The sequence below is a fragment of the Pithys albifrons genome, chromosome 8 (genome assembly GCF_047495875.1).
Source record: "Pithys albifrons albifrons isolate INPA30051 chromosome 8, PitAlb_v1, whole genome shotgun sequence".
Lineage (NCBI taxonomy): Eukaryota > Metazoa > Chordata > Aves > Passeriformes > Thamnophilidae > Pithys > Pithys albifrons.
Window position 1 is genome coordinate 6,729,736 of NC_092465.1, and position 18,355 is coordinate 6,748,090.

Consider the following 18,355-nt stretch of genomic DNA (forward strand, 5'->3'; position numbering starts at 1 on the left):
TTGATATTTTAGCTGCTGCAGCGTTTTTTTCAGTGGTGTTTTTTTTTCCTTTTTGTTATCTAAGAGAAACTTGGACACTGGCCTGACAATCATACAAGAACCTGGATAAGGAAACAAATATGGAAAGGGAAAAATCAAAGGCAACCTCTTAATTAAATTAAGCATGCTTTGCAGCATCCAAAATAAGAGAAATCTTCAAAATCCATTTCCATGACAACCAGTAATTGCACATGGAAAAGTGTGCTATTGTGGCAATAAAGCTGAATTCCCTGAAGACTCTTCAGAGACACTACCAATTTGTTTTGTATTTTTTTCCAACATGCTCTTTTTAATTCAGTACCACTTCATGCTCTCCAGGTTTTTAACTTGCCAAACATGTAGAGACTAGGTAAATATATTCTGATTTATTCCATGGCCCAGAGGTCCTTTTAATTTCTTCTCCTAATATAACTTAAAGGCAATTCCTATCTCCTTCCCACCAACACTCTGTGTATTGTGTAACATAGTGTATATTGCAACTGTTCATTTCTTGACCAACAATACACTGGCAGATTAAAGAATATTTAAGCCACTATTTTTGTAAGATGCTGCATCAGGACAGGTTATGGAAGCTGCTGAATGCTTTCAGCTTCTTGTGGTTTCAGCATATTGAAGTGAAATCAGCTTGGTGTAGCAACAAATGCCAAAGGTGTGGCCAGGCTTAGCTGGGCTGCAGGGCTGGGAAGGCTGCAGGGAGAGCTCAGGAGCCACCAACCAGCAAGTGCTGTGGCCACATCACCCCCAAAATGTGTGTGCTGCTGGCTCAGAGCATCCTCAGAGAGGCTGGGCCTGGGCCTGAGCAGCAACTGATGCCTCCGGATTCCTAACGAGACCAATTTATGACTCTGCCATGGAAACACCCACATAACATTTGCAACATGAAACACCAAATTTTGGAATAGCTTTGGTTTACAACATTACAAGTGCTAATGGCTAAGTTTCAAGGATGTATTGGATATCATTATTCACAGTGACTTAAAACTTACTCTAAGACTTTCCTTCATAGATTCCTTTCACAATAGAGAATTACACCACCCAGTTCACCAAAAAGTGTTTTGATAGATCAAATTGTAAGAGGAGAAAGACGTGAAAAGAAAAAATTTCTGCATTCCACTCGATCACAGCAGTTGACAACCCCGGCCCTCCCTCCAAGACAGAAAAGCCAATTTTAATTTAAACTACAAACTGTTGACCAGGCCTCAGCTTGGCTTTGCAATTCACAATGTGCCTGAGGGATAAATTATTTAGCATTAGCACATGGTATGTCATGTCTCGTTACTTAAGTGCAGTACGGCCCCCCTCCCGCTGCCCCCGCGGGCCCTGCCATTGGCTGCGGGTGATGTCATTCCATGTGGCAATCCCGGGCCAGGGCTCTGGGGACAGGGCTGGCCGCTCCCTCGACCCGCCGGCCCTGGCTCTGCTCCCGCTCACCGCTCCAGGTTCTCTGCAGGTGCTGCCCCGTCGCTGCAGCGGAACAGAAGGTGCGGCAGATGAGCTGCGACCCCTGCACGCCGCGTGTTGGGTCCTTAACTGATTGGTTATTGATTTAGTGAGGTGGGTATGGAAAATACATTTTTGCCGCAGACCCACATTAAATGGAGAATTTTGAGGGGTTTATTTCATAGAATCACAGAAGTGATTGTGTTGGAAAAGACCTCCGAGATCATCAAGTCTAACCCTTGGTCCAGCTCCAGTCCTTTTACCAGATCATGGCACTCAGTGCCACGGCCAAGCTCAGTTTAAAAACCTCCAGGGATGGGGAATCCACCCCCTCTCTGGGCAGCCCATTCCAATGCCTCAGCACTCTCTCTGTAATTAGCCATAGTGCCCTTTAGATGGCCATATTTTGTTCTCAGTCATTATATTAAAAGGGTTTTTTCTTCAGAACCACCTTCAGGTTATTTGCCCCAGAGGAAATACTCATGCTATTCACCCCTGGAAGACTCTCAGCATAAAACCACGGGCTGGTTTCTTTTGACTGAATTTCACATCACCGTCGGTGAATGCCGGGAATTACAGAGCGCTGTGTGAGTGCAGGTGGTACCGTCTGTGAGGCACAGGATTTGCACCTGTCAGTTAGTTCGGGTTCAGCAGCGGTTCTAAGTGACAGGTAACAGAAAAGACCCCACTGACACTGTGAGAAATCCGTGTGTGTCGTTACTGTTACAACAGTAGCATTTATGCACACAACACAATACCCCTGCCATCAGAACTTGCTTTCATGTGGTGGGGAATGAAAACTGATTTGCTCCTCTGTGACTGAATCTTTGCAACGATGCAGGAGAAGAAAGGATTTGTGAAAGCTGTGCGGTCTCCTGGTGAAGTGACACTTCTCTGACACCGGGGCAGGAGGGGAATTTTGCACGGGGATTCCCATCAGCAGAGATGTTGAACCAGTGCAGCACAGGGTGATACAAAATAAACAACGGTGGGACAGGAAATGAAAAGCTCCAATCGATACCACAAGAGGTATTAGTCAAATGTGAAAACTCAAAACTGCAGTTTAAATCAGGGCGACCAACTCTTTCTCACCCTGCACCAGATAAACAAATTATGAGTCTACAGGACTCGACAGCTGCCCACAGCTTTGATTTGTGTCATTTCAGAGCTGGCACCTGCAGCCAGCCCTGGCCTCAGCACTGTCCATTCCTTCAGGCACCCAGCTGGAGGGAAACACCTGCATTTGTACAATTGCTCATCCTCCCCAAACTACCAGACCTACTTGTAGCTAACTAATGAACAGCTAACTAATTATGAACAGCACTACTGGGTAAGGGGTTGGGACACTAAACTGCCGTTGGGGGGTAAGCCCCATTTGGTGGTGAGACTGAACAGGAAAGCACTTTGGTTTGACTCTACAGACATTAGTTGGCCACCTCACAGTCCATCACGAAGGGAAGTTCTGGCCAGGTGGGGGTTGGTCTCTTCTCCCAGGCACTCAGCAATAGGACAAGGGGGCACGGGCTCAAGCTCTGCCAGGGGAAATTCTTTGCAGAGGGAGTGCTCAGGCATTGGAATGGCCTGCCCAGAGAGGGGGTGGATTCACCACTCCTGGAGGTTTTTAAACTGAGATTGGATGTGGCACTGAGTGCCATGATCTGGTAAAGGGACTGGGGTTGGACCAAGGGTTGGACTTGATGATCTCGGAGGTCTTTTCCAACCCAATCCATTCTATGATTTATATAAACACCTCCAAACTGGGTGCCAAGAGAATGGCACCAGACCCTTTTCGGTGGTGCCCAGGGACAGGATGAGGAGCAAAGGCTGTAACTTAAAACTCAGGAATTTTCACCTCAACATGAAGAACTTTACGTTGCGGGTGGCACAGCACTGGAACAGCTGCATAGGGAGGTCGTGGGGTCTCCCTCTCTGGAGACACCCAAACCCAGCTGGGTGTGCTCCTGTGTCCCCTGCTCAGGGTGCCCCTGCCTTGGCAGGGCGGTTGGACTGGATGATCTCCAGAAGCCCCTTCGATGTTACCTCAGGCCACACCGTGATTAACTGCGGGGGCGAGGAGGGCCGGACCCTCCCGCTGCCCTCCACACCTCCCACCTCAGCACCAGCGCGGGGCTGGATGTGCCGAGTCCCACCAGGAGCGCCGCGGCTCCGTGGGAATGCCTGTTTTGAAGTAAAAGGGGAGCGGGGATAGGACCCGGCCCCTCAGCGGAGCCCTCACAGCGCCGGGAGCCCCCCCAGGAGGGCGGCGGCTTCGTGGGATGGCCCGTTTAGAAAGAAAAGGGGAACGGGGATGGGACACGGAAGCGGAGCTGGTACCCGGCCCTCAGGCGAGCCCTGAAGGCAGCGCCGGGAGCCCGCGCGGGGCTGGAGGCGCTGAGCCCCACCAGGAGGGCGGTGGCTGCGTGGGAATGAGGCCCCTTTGGAAGGAAAAGAGGAGCGGGGAAGGAAAAGGGGCCCCGACCCCTCACCGAGCCCTGAGGGTAGCGCCGGGTGCCCGCGCGGGGCTCCGGGGGCGGCGCGCGCCGCTCTCGCGATACCGCGGGCGGGGCACGCGCGGCGCTCTCGCGATAGCGGCGCTTGGAGGCGGAGGCGGCGTGTCGTGAGGGGCCGTGAGGGGCGTGAGGGCTGCGGGATGCCGAGCGCCAACAGCCGCGGGCAGGGCCGCGACCGCCGCACCGACACCGAGGACTCGGCGGCGGCTGATGTGGGTGCCCGCAGGGAGCGGGGCGGGCGCGGCGTGGAGACTCCCCCGGGGTGGGGAGGCCCGGCAAGGCCCAGGCGGGGTTGGGCCGGGCCGCGGGGCACAGCTGCCTTTGGCGTTAGTTTGCGTGGCCACCCCCCTTCGCCGGGCCCGGTCTGTGGTTCCTGAAGAGCTCAGCCCCTCCAGAAACACCTGGGCTGCCTCTCCATAGCACGGGCTCCTGCTGGCCCGGCAGGTGCTTCTGTCTCGGACATGGAGGCCACACAGCACTAATGAAAGGTTGTAGGCCAGTGTTTCTCAAGGAAAAGTAAAAACAGAAATAACGATCGTTATTTGTAATGAAATCAGTTTTGCTTGTTGTTGAAAGGGCAAAAATGCATCAGCGATAAGGAATTCTGAATATGGGCGGCTTCCATAAGGTTGTAAGTGTGCCACGATTCATCTAATGCAGAGGAGCAAACTCCTCTTTTCCAAATGAAGCACTTGGAATGACGTACTTAGAATAAAAAGAATACAATAAATAAATCAAGGGGTTTTATCTGTAGTGAGTGGGCTTCGTTGTGAAACCAGAACTGTGCTTTTTTGGAAAAAAGGCAAAGTTCCCCTGTGTCTTACCTGGCAGGGTTTGTTAGCAGAGAGGCTTCACTGGCTGTGACATTTGCATGCAATCTCCTGGATTTCTGTGTGTGCCTGAAGATGGGAAGGAAATAATGTATCTACTTCCCTAGGACTCAAATTATTTTCAGGAATAGGCACTTTGTAGATAATCACACAAACGTCTGTGTAACAGGTAATGATCCTCATGCATGTTTGCAGTTGTGGGAATTACTTTTTCTTTCATGGCACATCTTCTTTCCCTTGTGTATGAGTCTAAAACACAGTTTCTTTAATATTACAACTGAATATTTTGTATTGCCTCAGTTCACTCTGTAGTTTTGCTCATCATTTGTGTATGTTTCTTTGATGTGTGTTTCTCACCTCCATTTTAGGATTATGCTAAAGAAAGATATGGAGTGTCATCAATGATACAATCCCAAGAGAAACCAGGTCAGTCAAAAAAACAAAACAAATTTTTGCAGGAGAGAGGGGATGGAGAAAGAAGGAAAAAAGAAGTTATATATATACTTGATGCTTTCAGTACTTGTTTGACAAATGTTTTATCAAACTTTTTCATTCAAATCCCACTGGCATTCTTTCCCTTTGTTTGAATACATTTGACACTTGTGAGACACTGGAGTTTGGATGCTGTGCCCAGTTCTGGGCTCTCCAGTGCAAGGAAAACATTAACATTTTGGAGCCAGTCCAGTGGAGAGCCACCACATTGCTCAGGGGACTGGAGCACAGGATCTGAGAGGAGAGGCTGAGGGAGCTGGGCTTGTTCAGCCTGGAGAAGAGGAAGCTGTGACTTTATTACAGTTTAGATCTGCTTCATGGGAGGGTGTAGGAAAGATAAAGCCTGGCTTTGAAAGTGTGTGGTAATTGGGCAGGGGGTCATGGACACAAGTCAGAACACAGGAAATTGAAATGAGAGGGAAGAAGAAAATGCCAGGAGTGTGGTTGGGTATTAGAACTGGGTTATGGAGTCTGAATATTTGTCTTTGCCTGGACTACACCTTGCACAGCTTGTCAGTTTTGTCTCTGTCCAGCATTGCAGGGTTGACTTCCTTTGTTATTATTAAATTACTATAATCATAATGTACTGAGTCCTGAGATGTCAGGTTTGTTCTGTGTTTGCAGTGAGTTCTGCTGTGGCTTGTTCCAGCAGCACTCTGAGCAGGATATCTGTCTGCTTGTGCAGCCTTCTTTGCTCCTGCATGGAACACCAAATCCATAAATATTGTATTTTAATATTTATGGGTTTTATCATTACACACACCACCCTGCATTCAGGTAATCCTCATTTTTTACTGGTGGGTAATTGAAATTCTGAAAAACTTGTCAGCTGCAGAACAATCTCCTGGGCCAGCATCCCAGGAAATACAAATCTTGGTGTTATTCAGTGCGTGAAGCAGGAACCAGGGAAGGAATAGACTGACTTTTGTAAGTTCTTCTTAGGGAAATGTGGAAAAGCGACATTATCTGTGATCAGGTGATTTTTTTTCTCTGAATGGTTGTTTTGGTTGACCCCCTTAGGAAAGGAAATGTAGAATGTGAGGGAAGAGGAGGAGTCACAAGAGCATATAATCATAGAATGGATTGGGTTGGAAAAGACCTCTGAGACCATCAAGTCCAACCCTTGGTCCAACTCCAGTCCCTTTACCAGATCATGGCACTCAGTGCCACGGCCAAGCTCAGTTTAAAAACCTCCAGGGATGGGGAATCCACCCCCGCTCTGGGCAGCCCATTCCAATACCTGAGCACTCTCTCTGCAAAGAATTTTTTTCTGATCTCCAACTTCAATTTCCCCTGGCAGAGCTTGAGCCCATCGTGCCCCCTTGTCCTATTGCTGAGTGCCTGGGAGAAGAGACCAACCCCTACCTGGCTGGAACTTCCCTTCAGGTCGTTCTAGACAGTGCTGAGGTCACCTCTGAGCCTCCTCTTCTCCAGGCTAAACACCCCCAGCTCCCTCAGCCTCTCCCCACAGCACTTGTGCTCCAGTCCCTTCTCCAGCCTCGTTGCTCTTCTCTGGCCCCGCTCCAGCCCCTCAATCTCTTTGCTGAACTGAGGAGCCATCACAGGTTGAAACCAACTGAAGGGGAGCATTATGTCAGTATATAACAGGACAAGAGAGTGTATTAACAGTCAGTGTTGAATAAAATACCTCCTGCCTACCAAAGAAAGGGCACTGGAGTTGAGATCACACTAAGCCAGCCCAGCTGCTGTGGTTCCTCTCCCCAAAGCAAAGTGGTGGTCCCAAGCTGGCAGACTGAGATGGTGGATCAAATCCTGCTCCTGGAGAAAGTCTGCCTTGCCAACTGTCTCATATGGAAAAGAAACACTCAAAAGTACTGTAAGGAACAGATATTTTGAGAAAGAAAACATGGAAAGCTACAGTAAATTATATGGGAAAGGCTGAGTGCTGTGTTTAGTTATGTTGTCCTTTTGAATTTTGATCCTCTTTTAAAAAAAGTGTCACTGTACAGACAACATTTAGTGGGTTTTCCACTGGGCTTAAAATACAACCTGCAACACTCCTGGTGTTCTGTTATTTAGAAGATGGTTATCCAGAACACCAAAATTAGGTAACAATAAAGAACAAAATGCCTGTAATGAAAAAGTTGAAGGTCATCCTCGTCCCTTCCTTGAGACTAGTGCACTCTTATTTACAAATCCAGTAGTTGTGTTCTCTGTTCCTGTCATGGCAGGTCTTTAAGTCCTTCCTACCTTCCTGAGGCCATGATTTCTAGTAAAACCATACTTGCCTTTCCTTTTTCCTCCCTTCAGCTTTATTATCTCATGTCCCTTCACTGGAAGCTTCTTTCATCTTGCACTGCTTTTGACTTCCACGGTGTTTTTATCAAACTTACCTTCTCTTTTCCAGTATTGCAAAGATGCTGGCACTTCACAGGGACAGCAGAAATACTGATCAATCTGGTCAAAATTCCATGATGCAAGATAAACTGACTTACTAATCAGGCTGTGACAGGCAGGAAATGGGGTCTGGAGGTGGAAAAACGATTTTGTCTTGGATATCCCACACAGCTTTTTGGGCTCTTATCTTCTCCTTGCATGTTTAGAAGGGGTTGGAGTTCTGAGAGAAAGATAAGGATATTTTTATGTTGAAAAGCAGAGATTATGCTGTAAGTTAAGGAAACAAAAAAATACAGCTTCCCCACAAAAATGAGTCAAAATGGCAATGAAGGTGAGATAATCTGAATACTGAACTGGGACTGGAAGTGTAATTTCAGACTTATTTGTGTTGGAATTTTGTTTAAAATCTTTGTTGCCTTGTCTTCATGTAACTGTAGCACTGTTTAAAACACCTTTTATTTTTGCATTTAATTGTTCAGAAGTGTTTATGTGGCAGGAAGACAGAAAATACAAGCATAGCTTATATGTGTGAAAGAACAAGTAGGTGATAGTCTGAAGAATAAGGTGGGGAGGAGCTTACAAGAAGCTGCATTTTTATCTTGGAAGAGGTGAAAATGAAGTAGAAGGAATTTGAGGTCAGTGATAGGTGAGAGTACAGAGGGAAGGTACAGTATGTGGGCTGGACAAGAGAAAATGAGTGACAAGGACAAATGATTGCTTAACACATATGGGCATCATCATGGGCTAGTGGTGTTCTAGAAAAGAGAGGAAAACACAAAGTTTGGGAAGTGTCAGAGGAGGGAAGCAAAGCGGCGTAACTGCTACATGTGGCTCTTTTCAGGGACCACATCAGCAGGAATAGAGGCACAAACAGGAGCACAGGAGGCTCCCTCTGAACAGCAGGAAACAGTTTGTGTGCTGTGAGGGAGACCAAGGATTGGCACAAATTGCCCTGGAAGAGGCTCCCCCCTTGGAAATTCCCATCAGAACATGCAAACCCATCAGAAGTGATCTTGGGCAGCTGGCTCTGTGTCACCCTGCTGGTGCCTGGGATGGGGTGGGGTGACCTGCAGGAGTCCCTTCCCTCAGCCACGCTGATTCTGTCATCCACTGGTGGAGAAAGTGGCTTCATGATGTCTTTTTGAATATTGTTATAGTACTCCTCTTGTGAAAGGTGAAATAGTTTTAAATAATTCACACCATGTAACAGTTTCTGTCTTAACTGTGTCTTGTTTACTCTTGGTGAAACATAGAATCATAGAATGGATTGGGTTGGAAAAGACCTCCAAGATCATCGAGTCCCACCCTTGGTCCAACTCCAGTCCCTTTACCAGATCATGGCACTCAGTGCCACGTCCAATCTGCTTTTAAAAATCTCTAGGGATGGTGAATCCACCCCCTCTCTGAGCAGCCCATTCCAATGCCTGAGCACTCTCTCTGCAAAGAATTTTTTTCTGTTATCCAACTTAAATTTCCCCTGGCAGAGCTTGAGCCCGTGCCCCCTTGTCCTATTGCTGAGTGCCTGGGAGAAGAGACCAGCCCCCACCTGGCTATAACTTCCCTTCAGGGAGTTCTAGACAGTGCTGAGGTCACCTCTGAGCCTCCTCTTCTCCAGGCTAAACACCCCAGCTCCCTCAGCCTCTCCCCATAGGGCTTGTGCTCCAGTCCCTTCACCAGCCTTGTTGCTCTTCTCTGGACTCGCTCCAGCACCTCAATATCCTTTTTGAACTGAGGGTCCCAGAACTGAACACAACACTCAAGGTGTGGCCTCACCAACCCAGAGTACAGGGGAAGGATCACTGCCCTGGGCCTGCTGGCCACGCTATTTTTGATACAGGAACCATTATGTATCCAAATGACTTTTAAATATATTTATCTAATGCAGGTGGTTCTTGAAACACTGAGGATCCATAAAAGTGTCTTTATGCTTATGCCTGGAAAATACTTTAAGTTTGTAACAATACAGTTTTAAGTTGGCTCAGGTAGTTTTAACTGTCTGAATATCAAACTCTTGGGAGTATTAAAGGTTGTGCTGGTTGCATGTTTCCTATGGCACTACACTGTTAAAGTTTGAACATCAGAAGTTGCTGGCAAGTGATAACACCTGTATTTCCCTTTCTCCCTTCCCCAGTGCACACAGACACACACACACACACACACACACACACACACACACACACACACACTCACTCACATACACTTTATTCGTATATTTGAGTCGATTTTCCATTACATTTCTCTGCACTTCTGTTCTGTCCTGGTTTTAATGTGTATCTGTGAAGAAAGAACTGCATTGCCCTGAGCATAAGCTACTCAGCATTTTCAACCCCTAAAATCCCTACAACAATAGGCTTGCAGCACAGGCTGTGAGTGGCATTCAGAAACAGAAGGAAGGAGTCCAGAACACCAGGTGGTGACCTGGGATGGGCAAACTTTGGAAAAGTTCTGGTGGGAAAAATCTACAGTGGAAGTGTCTCAGTGAATTTAATGTTATTTTGGAACTAGGAGAAGTCTGTGAGGAAAGGCATGTCATGGAATCAGGGAATACCTCAAGTTGGAGGAGACCTGTAAGGATCAATATCTCATATTCATATGTAATGTATGTTCAATATTGAAGAATTTTTTTGCCTAATAAGCAGTGTTTTTAATTGCATACAAACTGTAAATGGGCAAGTGTAGCTGTTACAACTGCTGAGGTTGTATGCAATGCTATCTATATCCTCTATTTTTAGATGTAAAAAGTGGTTTGAGACCATGCAAAAATGCATTTCGCCAGAAAAATACAATTAGACAAGTACCTTTCAAGGAATGGTGTCATGCACCCTTCAAATTGGCAGTTCATAATGGTTGTATACAATTTTTAAACTCCTGATTTATTTAAAAGTATTTTCCTTGATAATTTTTATTTTTTCCTTTGCTATCCAAAACCTGACCTTTCCAAACTGTGCATTCCTATTATTTTGCTTTCACATGTACATTGAATTTGGAGGGTTGTTTCTGATCAGCCCTGACTCTGACAGTGGCAGTGATAGCAGTGCTTGATGAGCTTCTCAAACAGGTTCTCTCTTAAAATAAATTTTAGCTATTTTACACAGTAAAATGCAAATTTGGCAATGACAGTGTATTTGAAGTTTAAGGTGAAAAATGATTTTCTTGAAAAACCCAAAAACTTTTAATCTCCCTGTTTTTTATTGTGATTCAGATAGAGTTTTGGTTCGCATAAAAGACCTGACAGAGGAGAAGGCTGACCAAGAGGTTTGGGTTCGTGGCAGGATTCACACAAGCAGAGCTAAAGGTGAGATGCCTCCAGGATTTTAGTTTTATTTCCTCATGTTGTTAGTGTAACCTGAATGTCTGTTTTGGTTTCATGGCCCATTCCTTAAGTCATGCATACAAGAAAATTTGCCACCTGGTTGCTCAGTGTTCCCTCAGTGTTCACATTGACTGGGTATTTTCTCCTTTTCCGCTTCTCTTTTCCCAAGAGGTAAAAGGAAATTTTGTTTCCAGCAGTGTGGAAATCAGAGATTGCTATTACACTGTAGTAAATGTGAATTTTGGGTTTGTCATATTGCTAAATAATATGTGGACAATTGTAAATAATAGGAGTTCAAAGATATTATAGTCATAATTTGGATGTTAACAGTTGTGAGGTAAAAGACTTCTAAGCTTCTGCAGTAAAATGTACTTTTATTATAAGTGTATCAGTTATCAGACAGGTCATATTTATTCTGCTGCGTGTGAATATTTCCACCATACCTTTTCTTTGAAACAAAAATCCGTGTTAAAATTTCAGTTTTACTTTCGATTACCAGTATCTGATTATATCATCTGGAGCTTCAGATAAGAAGCATCATCTTTCTTTAACAAGATAAAGTGAAAATCCTTTCCTAGGCTCTCAGCAGTGTGGGCTGCCATACTTGGCTGTCTCACAGCCAAATTTCTTCCCTGGAATCAGAACTTCCCTCTGGAGACCAGGTTGCCACAAGCAAACTTTAACAGGCTTTGGCCTTGCAGTTGACATCAGATGCTGACTGACAACTGTTGACTGTTTTCAGTTGTGTTTGGCAGCTCTGTAGTGAGATATAAATACCTTGTCTTTCCAAGAATTGAAAGAAAAGAGTATGAAGAAATCAACTTCCTGAGCGAAACTTAACAGTAGTGTTAAATTTGGGAATGATGCAAATTAGGAGCAGGAATCCAGTACACAATATTGCCACAGATTCATTTCTCTTTTTCAGTCATTTTCTTAAAAAATGTCCCTATTAATGAGTGTCTGATCTGCAGTCAGTTAAAATAAGGAACTGCATGTAAATATATACATATGATGCATGTTTTAAATTGTATTAGAATCTTTAAATCTAGGGAGTCCCCTGCAATTTTCCCATTGTGGTTTTATGTAGAAGTCTTTCTTTATTATTTAAAGAATTGTCAGCCCCGAAAGCTGTGAAACCCTTGGACATTGCAATGCCAAGTTGTCCAGACAGAAGACACTCCATCTGATTTAAATGCTACTGTCAGTACACAAATAAGAGCATCCTTATGGATTTCTTTTGCAATTACAGGAAGAGTTCAGACCATTAACCCCACGTGGGATATTCAGGGCAGGTGTCTCTGCAGACCTTGAAGGCAATGTGAGGTTCAGTGGCTGTGGTTGCTGCCTCTGAGTTACACTGATCTGTGGCATCTTGTGTGACAGATGCATTAGGCAGTCACAGGAACATCTATAAACTCACTGCAGCTGGTTGTCATCCTCCACCTTTGGCCCAAGGAAAGGCTACTGGGTTTGAAGAAATAACTCAGCTTTTTTTCAACACACTTCAACACAACCTGAAGAATGAAAGCAAAAGTTGCTGGTCATGGCCATGAATGTTCTGAATTTATTGGTTGTGCTTCTTGTCCCTCTCTGTCTGACAGCACAGAACAATCCTGACATTCAGGGACTGCTGCTTGGGAATGCCATATACTTGTTTACTTAAGCTTTGGGGGAAAGAATCTTACAAGAAAAGCAAATGTTTAAGAGTACAAAGTAATATTAGCCTTTCCCACACACATCATGGCACTATTCCTACCGTTATGGAAAGGAAAGCCTTGCAGGAAACAGGAAAATGTTACACAAAAATAGCTTTAGTTTTTCTCAGAAACTTGAATTTGACTCCTAAACAACCAACATACCCTTTATTTAACCCTGTGTAATTCTGACCAATAAACCAAAAAAATGAATGGGAACAACTGCAGATTCCAGCTGGCTCATACAGCAAGTCACTCATGAAGTCTCACGGAATTAACTGAAGGATGTGTAAAGAATGGGGTGTTGGGAATTTCTGTGGGTTGTACTGAAATTAAAATGCTTGGGGGCCTGTGGTTTTTATTATAGATTAAATAAATATTATTTCTGGCCTTCTTTTAAAGCCAGCCTAAGCTACTGATCACGTTTATCATGGAAAAGCCTTTGGGAAACGGGTCTGGGCTTGGCCAGGCAGCTGAAACTTGAGCAGTGTGTTAGACCTGAACTTGGTTTTGTTTTATGCATGCAAAGGTTTATTAAACATCTGAAAATAAGAATCACACCAAGAGAAATTTAAATACTGGACCAAATTTTATCATAAACTATATAAAGTTTTCTCTTTGCTGGCAAATGTGTGAAACCCACAATACATTAATTTATGTGACCACCAAACATTTTTTACTTTTCGTACACATTCCTTTCTTACATCCTTTTCTTCCATAAGATCTTGTGATTTATCCAAGAAAGACACTGGATTTCTGGTTGGTTTTATGTGCTTACTTTTGATGGAATTCTCCTGTAGTGTCTTCTCTTATTTGTTCAGTGACTAAACATTCCTTGCATTATACTGTGTCAGACCTTTTTGACCAAACTTCTTCTGAAACTTTTCATCTTTTTAGGGATTCTTGTGGGACATGGTATTGCTTTGGTTTATAGAAACTTAAAGTAGTTTACTCTTGAATGTGACTAATGTTGGTCTTAGCTTTTCACTTAAATACTGTGTATTTTGAAACATACGGGGTACATCCCATAATCCCAGTTTTTTCTCACCCGGATGCCTCCTTTTTCCCCATCTTGTGATCTGGAAAGGCATCTAAGCATGAGCTAGATTTGATATTGGCTTGGGTTTTTATACTTTATTTTGAACGCCTTCAGCTCTCCTGGGAAAAGTTCTGTTTCCTCCTACAGTCTTTGTAACTGGGGTATTTTAACTGGTCCTGTCAGTGAGGTCTGTTTGATCACTTATCTGCTGTGTGATATGAAATGGTTGTGTCCTGCACAACATCCTCTTTCTTCATGGAAACAGCTACTGTTTCTCATGACAAACAGATTTGAGTCCTTTTATGATGCAGATACTGATCAGACTTGCAGGGCTCAGGATTAAGTGCAACCCCACGGCTTTTGGATGAGGCTCTGAAGAAACTGGTCTCACTGAAGATGTCCCTGCTCATTGCAGGGGGTTGGACTGGATGGCCTTTAAAGGCCTCTTCCACCCCAAACTATTCCATGATCCTGCGATAGCAGGTCCCTCCATTTATTTCACGGTCTTATCCTTAAATATTTGCCACTTGATTGACATGTAGGTGTCTTGATCTGTGCATTTTGGTTTGAACACCTCTGGAGTACAGAAATAGTTTTGCTCTGCTTTCTGAAAATATGTAATTAATTTAGCTGCATTTTGTTTGTCATAGGACAAGGTTAATTACTTCCAATAATTATAATGTTAATATTTAATAATGTTTCGTACAAGTCTCGTATGTTTGCTTTTCTTTCCGTGAGATTGTGTGTCGAGTGTTCTGCCTTTATCTTCTGATACTGTTTAAATTCTCTGTAGCTGTGTCAGGAATGGTAATTGCATAATTACAAGTGAAAACTACAACTGGCTTTTTAGTGTCAGTTTTCAAGTTATGTGTATGTGGATTTATTGTTTTATAGTCTAAGTGAACAATCAGTGGGAAGTGACTGTCTAACAAAGCTTTTGGTTTCTTCCTATTCTCACCATCTCAGTAGAAATGTTACAGTGTTTGAGTCAACTTGGAGTTAAAGTGCTATTGATGCACTTATCAGCTACTGGTGCAACAATGAAATGTTTGTTGATAATGTCTCTTTCTAGGAAGAAGCATTTAAAATCACCATATTTCCTTAAATCTAAGTTAAGGAGTAAATGGTTATTAGAGATGTGAGAAGAAACATGAAATGATTGTAACTGCCAGCTAAACAGATTAGAAAGACCTTATTGACTTGGAAATACCCATTTTAAAAGTCAACAAAATGTTTTATGTTCTTTGTAAATTATTGTTAATTCCTAGTAACTTCTTTTTCCTTAAGCTGTTAATTATTAAATTGCTCTTACAGGAATTTTTAATTGGACCTTTTAGGTTCTTGTCATTCTCTTGAATCAATACTCCTTTTGTACCCCTTCATTCTCAAATGTGTGATGTATTAGAGAACATTGTTGGTTTAGTCCCTGCAGTGCAAAATCAAGCCTGTTTCACTCAGAGCAGCTTTGTAAAGTGAACTCTACAGCTTTGGTTTGAGAAAATGAGGAAAAACTTCTTTGATTATAATTTAGACTTGGAGTAGTTGTGAGCAAAGAAACAAGGGAAAGTTTGATTTCTTTCTTGCAGCTGAAGAAAAAGTTACTTTAAAAGTTATGATTGTTTTTATTTTGTCTACATATTATTATGTCCTGTTATTTTTAGCAAATGTGCATTCCCATGTTTGTGGATGTAATGCAGAATTGTTTATCTTGGTGTTTGGGGTGTGCTCTTGCAGAGCTGCCGGTTTGATGCAGGTTTGTGGAGGAGCAACACACACACACACACACACACACACACACACACACACACACACACACACACACACACACACACACACACAGTGAAAGCTCAGCTGTGTGTTCTCATAGTAAAGCATTTTTTCTCATTCATTCACAAAGACCTCGAGTAACTTGTCCCCAATACACCTGTGTTGTTTCTCTTTGTATTCAGGGAAGCAGTGCTTCCTAGTCCTGCGTCAGCAGCAGTTCAACATCCAGGCGCTGGTGGCTGTGGGACAGCATGCGAGCAAGCAGATGGTAAAGTTCGCTGCCAAGTAAGTAAGCAATTATATCCTGTTGTCAGAGTAAACAATGGTGGGAACCAGGACTCCCAGGGGTTGGGACCATTTTCACACATTAACATCAATGCTTCGTTTGTTTTAAGATGTAGTTATTTAAATTGTCAGCTCTCTATTGCCTTGAATACATTACACTGACAAAAGGTAAAATAGAGAACAGGCTTGAAATTCATTCTGAACTGCTGAAGCAGCATTCTCTCGCCATGGACAACCTACATTTGCTTCCAAGCTGGCTAACAAAAAGTCTGGCAAGCTGAGCTTAGTGGGACACTTCATTCTGTGTGTGGTGTTGGTGTGTCTGCACATGGTCAGGGGTTTTATTCTGCAAGACATGCAGTGTATTGTCCAGTGTAGTAATAATCTTACAGTTAAAACTGATGTGAGAAAGTCCCATGTTCCAAGTAGCTTACTGAGTTGAAGAAATTCAGAGTAGCTTCTGTGCACTGGATTATTCTTACCAACACCTTCTTTTTGGCACTAGAATGTTTAATGAGGCTTTGAAGTTAATTCTTAAAAAATAGTGGGAAAGGGGTATTAGACTTGCCAATTAAAAGTGTTTGTTGCAGTAATTTGAATTCAGTTATTTGGTTTTTTTTTCCTGAAGATAAAAAAATTACCTTTGCCTTCTATTTGGCCTCAAGACTATGCTTTCAGATTGTCCAGTAATAAACATGTTTGCATGATGGATAGGTTTTATAGCAGAACTTTTAATCATGTGTATCTACTTGTTCAGAAATAGAAATGTGGACCAGTTGGGTGCAGTGGTGTTTAACTGTGGCACTGGAGTTGCTTCTGTGTAGCTCTTGGCACTACTCTCATGCCTGGGAAGGGAGGCCCCACTAATTAACTGCAAAAGTGCTACAGCCTTCAGCCTTCAATATGTCAGGGAGAGGAAGGATTCATTGTGGTACAGACTTCCAGAAGCCAAGTTAAGAATGTTGGGATAATGGTTCTGCTGATGGGGTTCAAGGCAGCAGGAAAACAGAACCAGCAGTGTTTGCTGTTGGCGGTGCTTGGTGCTGGCAGTGCCAGTGTGAAACATGCTGTTTACAGGTGTTTATGAGCCAAAGTGAAGTGTTCTGTTTCTTCATGAAATGGTTTGTTCGCTCCAACACTTGGAATTCTTGAAAAGAATTAAGTGTATAATGTACTTGTTGCCCAATTCATCTCCCTCTAACCCACCAACAGTCTGCCTGTGCTCTGTGGGCGAACTTGTGCCACAGAACAGTGGAACAACACTTACAGTTGTGATCTCACTCTCCTGTCCTACAGTTCTCTCAAATATCTCTGTTTTTCAGTTTGCTTTGTGGTTCTTTGTTCCCCAGCTGAATTTCTTACATTTCATGAGTGGCAGAGTTTGTGCTTAGGAGCACACAAGAGGGAGGTTGGTCCTTGCTCTTTTCTGCAGTGTGCTGACTGCCACTTATAAACTTTCCACGATGGTCTTTTGTGATTCACTAATCTTTTTTCACTTAGTTAGTTTTCTGCCAGGTTAGTGATTTACACCAGGTTATGGATGTTCAGAGCTAGCAGGGAATGGTGGAATAGGATATCTGGAAAGAGTTGGGGGCAAAGCTGCTTTCTCTTCTGGCAGCAGTGAGCTGTTGAATCAGACAGAACCTCATCCTTACATTCTTCCCAACTCCCTGTCATCTCACCACTTTCCTGGATGGGATAGACCTGAATTAAAAAACCCTGAGATTGGCTCAGTTGGTTAAAATTTGGTTGTAATAATGCTGAGGTCATGGGTTCAGTCCCCTGTGTGGGCCATTGACTTAAGAGTTGGACTCGATGATCCTTGTGGGTCCCTTCCAACTCAGAATAGTCTGTGATAGTCTGTGAATTCCTCTGAGTAGCCAGACCCATGATGTTTGTACCATGTTTTGACTTTTCATGCTGCTCCTTTTTGGGACAGTATTTGCTGGCTGAATCCTGGTACCTCAGCCTCTATTAATGCACAGCATGCACATTTTACTCATTATTTGTGGTTCTCAAATGCTTCCATTCTCATCATCACGTTGTTTGAATGGTATAATTTTCTGTTACAGCCCTCTGGGTGTCCTTTTGGGGATTTGCTTTAGTTAATACCATTAGTGCAATCATCTTCTCATGAATCCTTCCCACCCACAAACCTGTTTTATCAACATCCTGCCACGCTCTCACTTTTTCCAGTGTTTTATCTCCTACAGTTCTGTCAGACATTGCCACTGCCTCTTGTCCTCCGAGGCTCTGCTGTTCTGGCTCTGAGTGCACGTGGGGTCACTGTGGCAGCAGCACCTGGGGCAGAGCCCGGGACGTGCCTGTGCTCAGTCACTTCCCTGCCAGATTCCACCTGCTCGGGAATGATGCCATTATTTCTACCAGATGAGGCATGTCTGAGATGTCTAAAAATAGCTGTCCTGTTTCCCTGCCTTTCTCAGTGTCTTTTTCATCATCTCATTTCCTACACATTCAGTGAGCAAATACACATTTATTGATGAAAACATTCAACTCAAGTACCTTAAATGTAATTTTTTAACTTTTTCACTGGTAGTACATAAACTACATTTTTCATGTGCTACTTT

The 18,355-nt window shown here is 43.8% G+C and overlaps 1 protein-coding gene across 1 annotated transcript in view; it reads left to right on the forward strand.

Moving 5' to 3' along the window:
• Window positions 1-4,051: 4,051 nt before the first annotated feature.
• Window positions 4,052-18,355, forward strand: part of DARS1 (aspartyl-tRNA synthetase 1) — a 38,993-nt gene continuing 24,689 nt past the window's right edge. Inside the window, exons 1-4 of the mRNA XM_071561868.1 lie at window positions 4,052-4,201; window positions 5,188-5,245; window positions 10,872-10,964; window positions 15,665-15,767. Of these exons, the coding sequence (XP_071417969.1) occupies window positions 4,130-4,201; window positions 5,188-5,245; window positions 10,872-10,964; window positions 15,665-15,767 (326 nt within the window). The 5' untranslated portion in view covers window positions 4,052-4,129. The remainder of the gene's footprint in view (window positions 4,202-5,187; window positions 5,246-10,871; window positions 10,965-15,664; window positions 15,768-18,355) is intronic.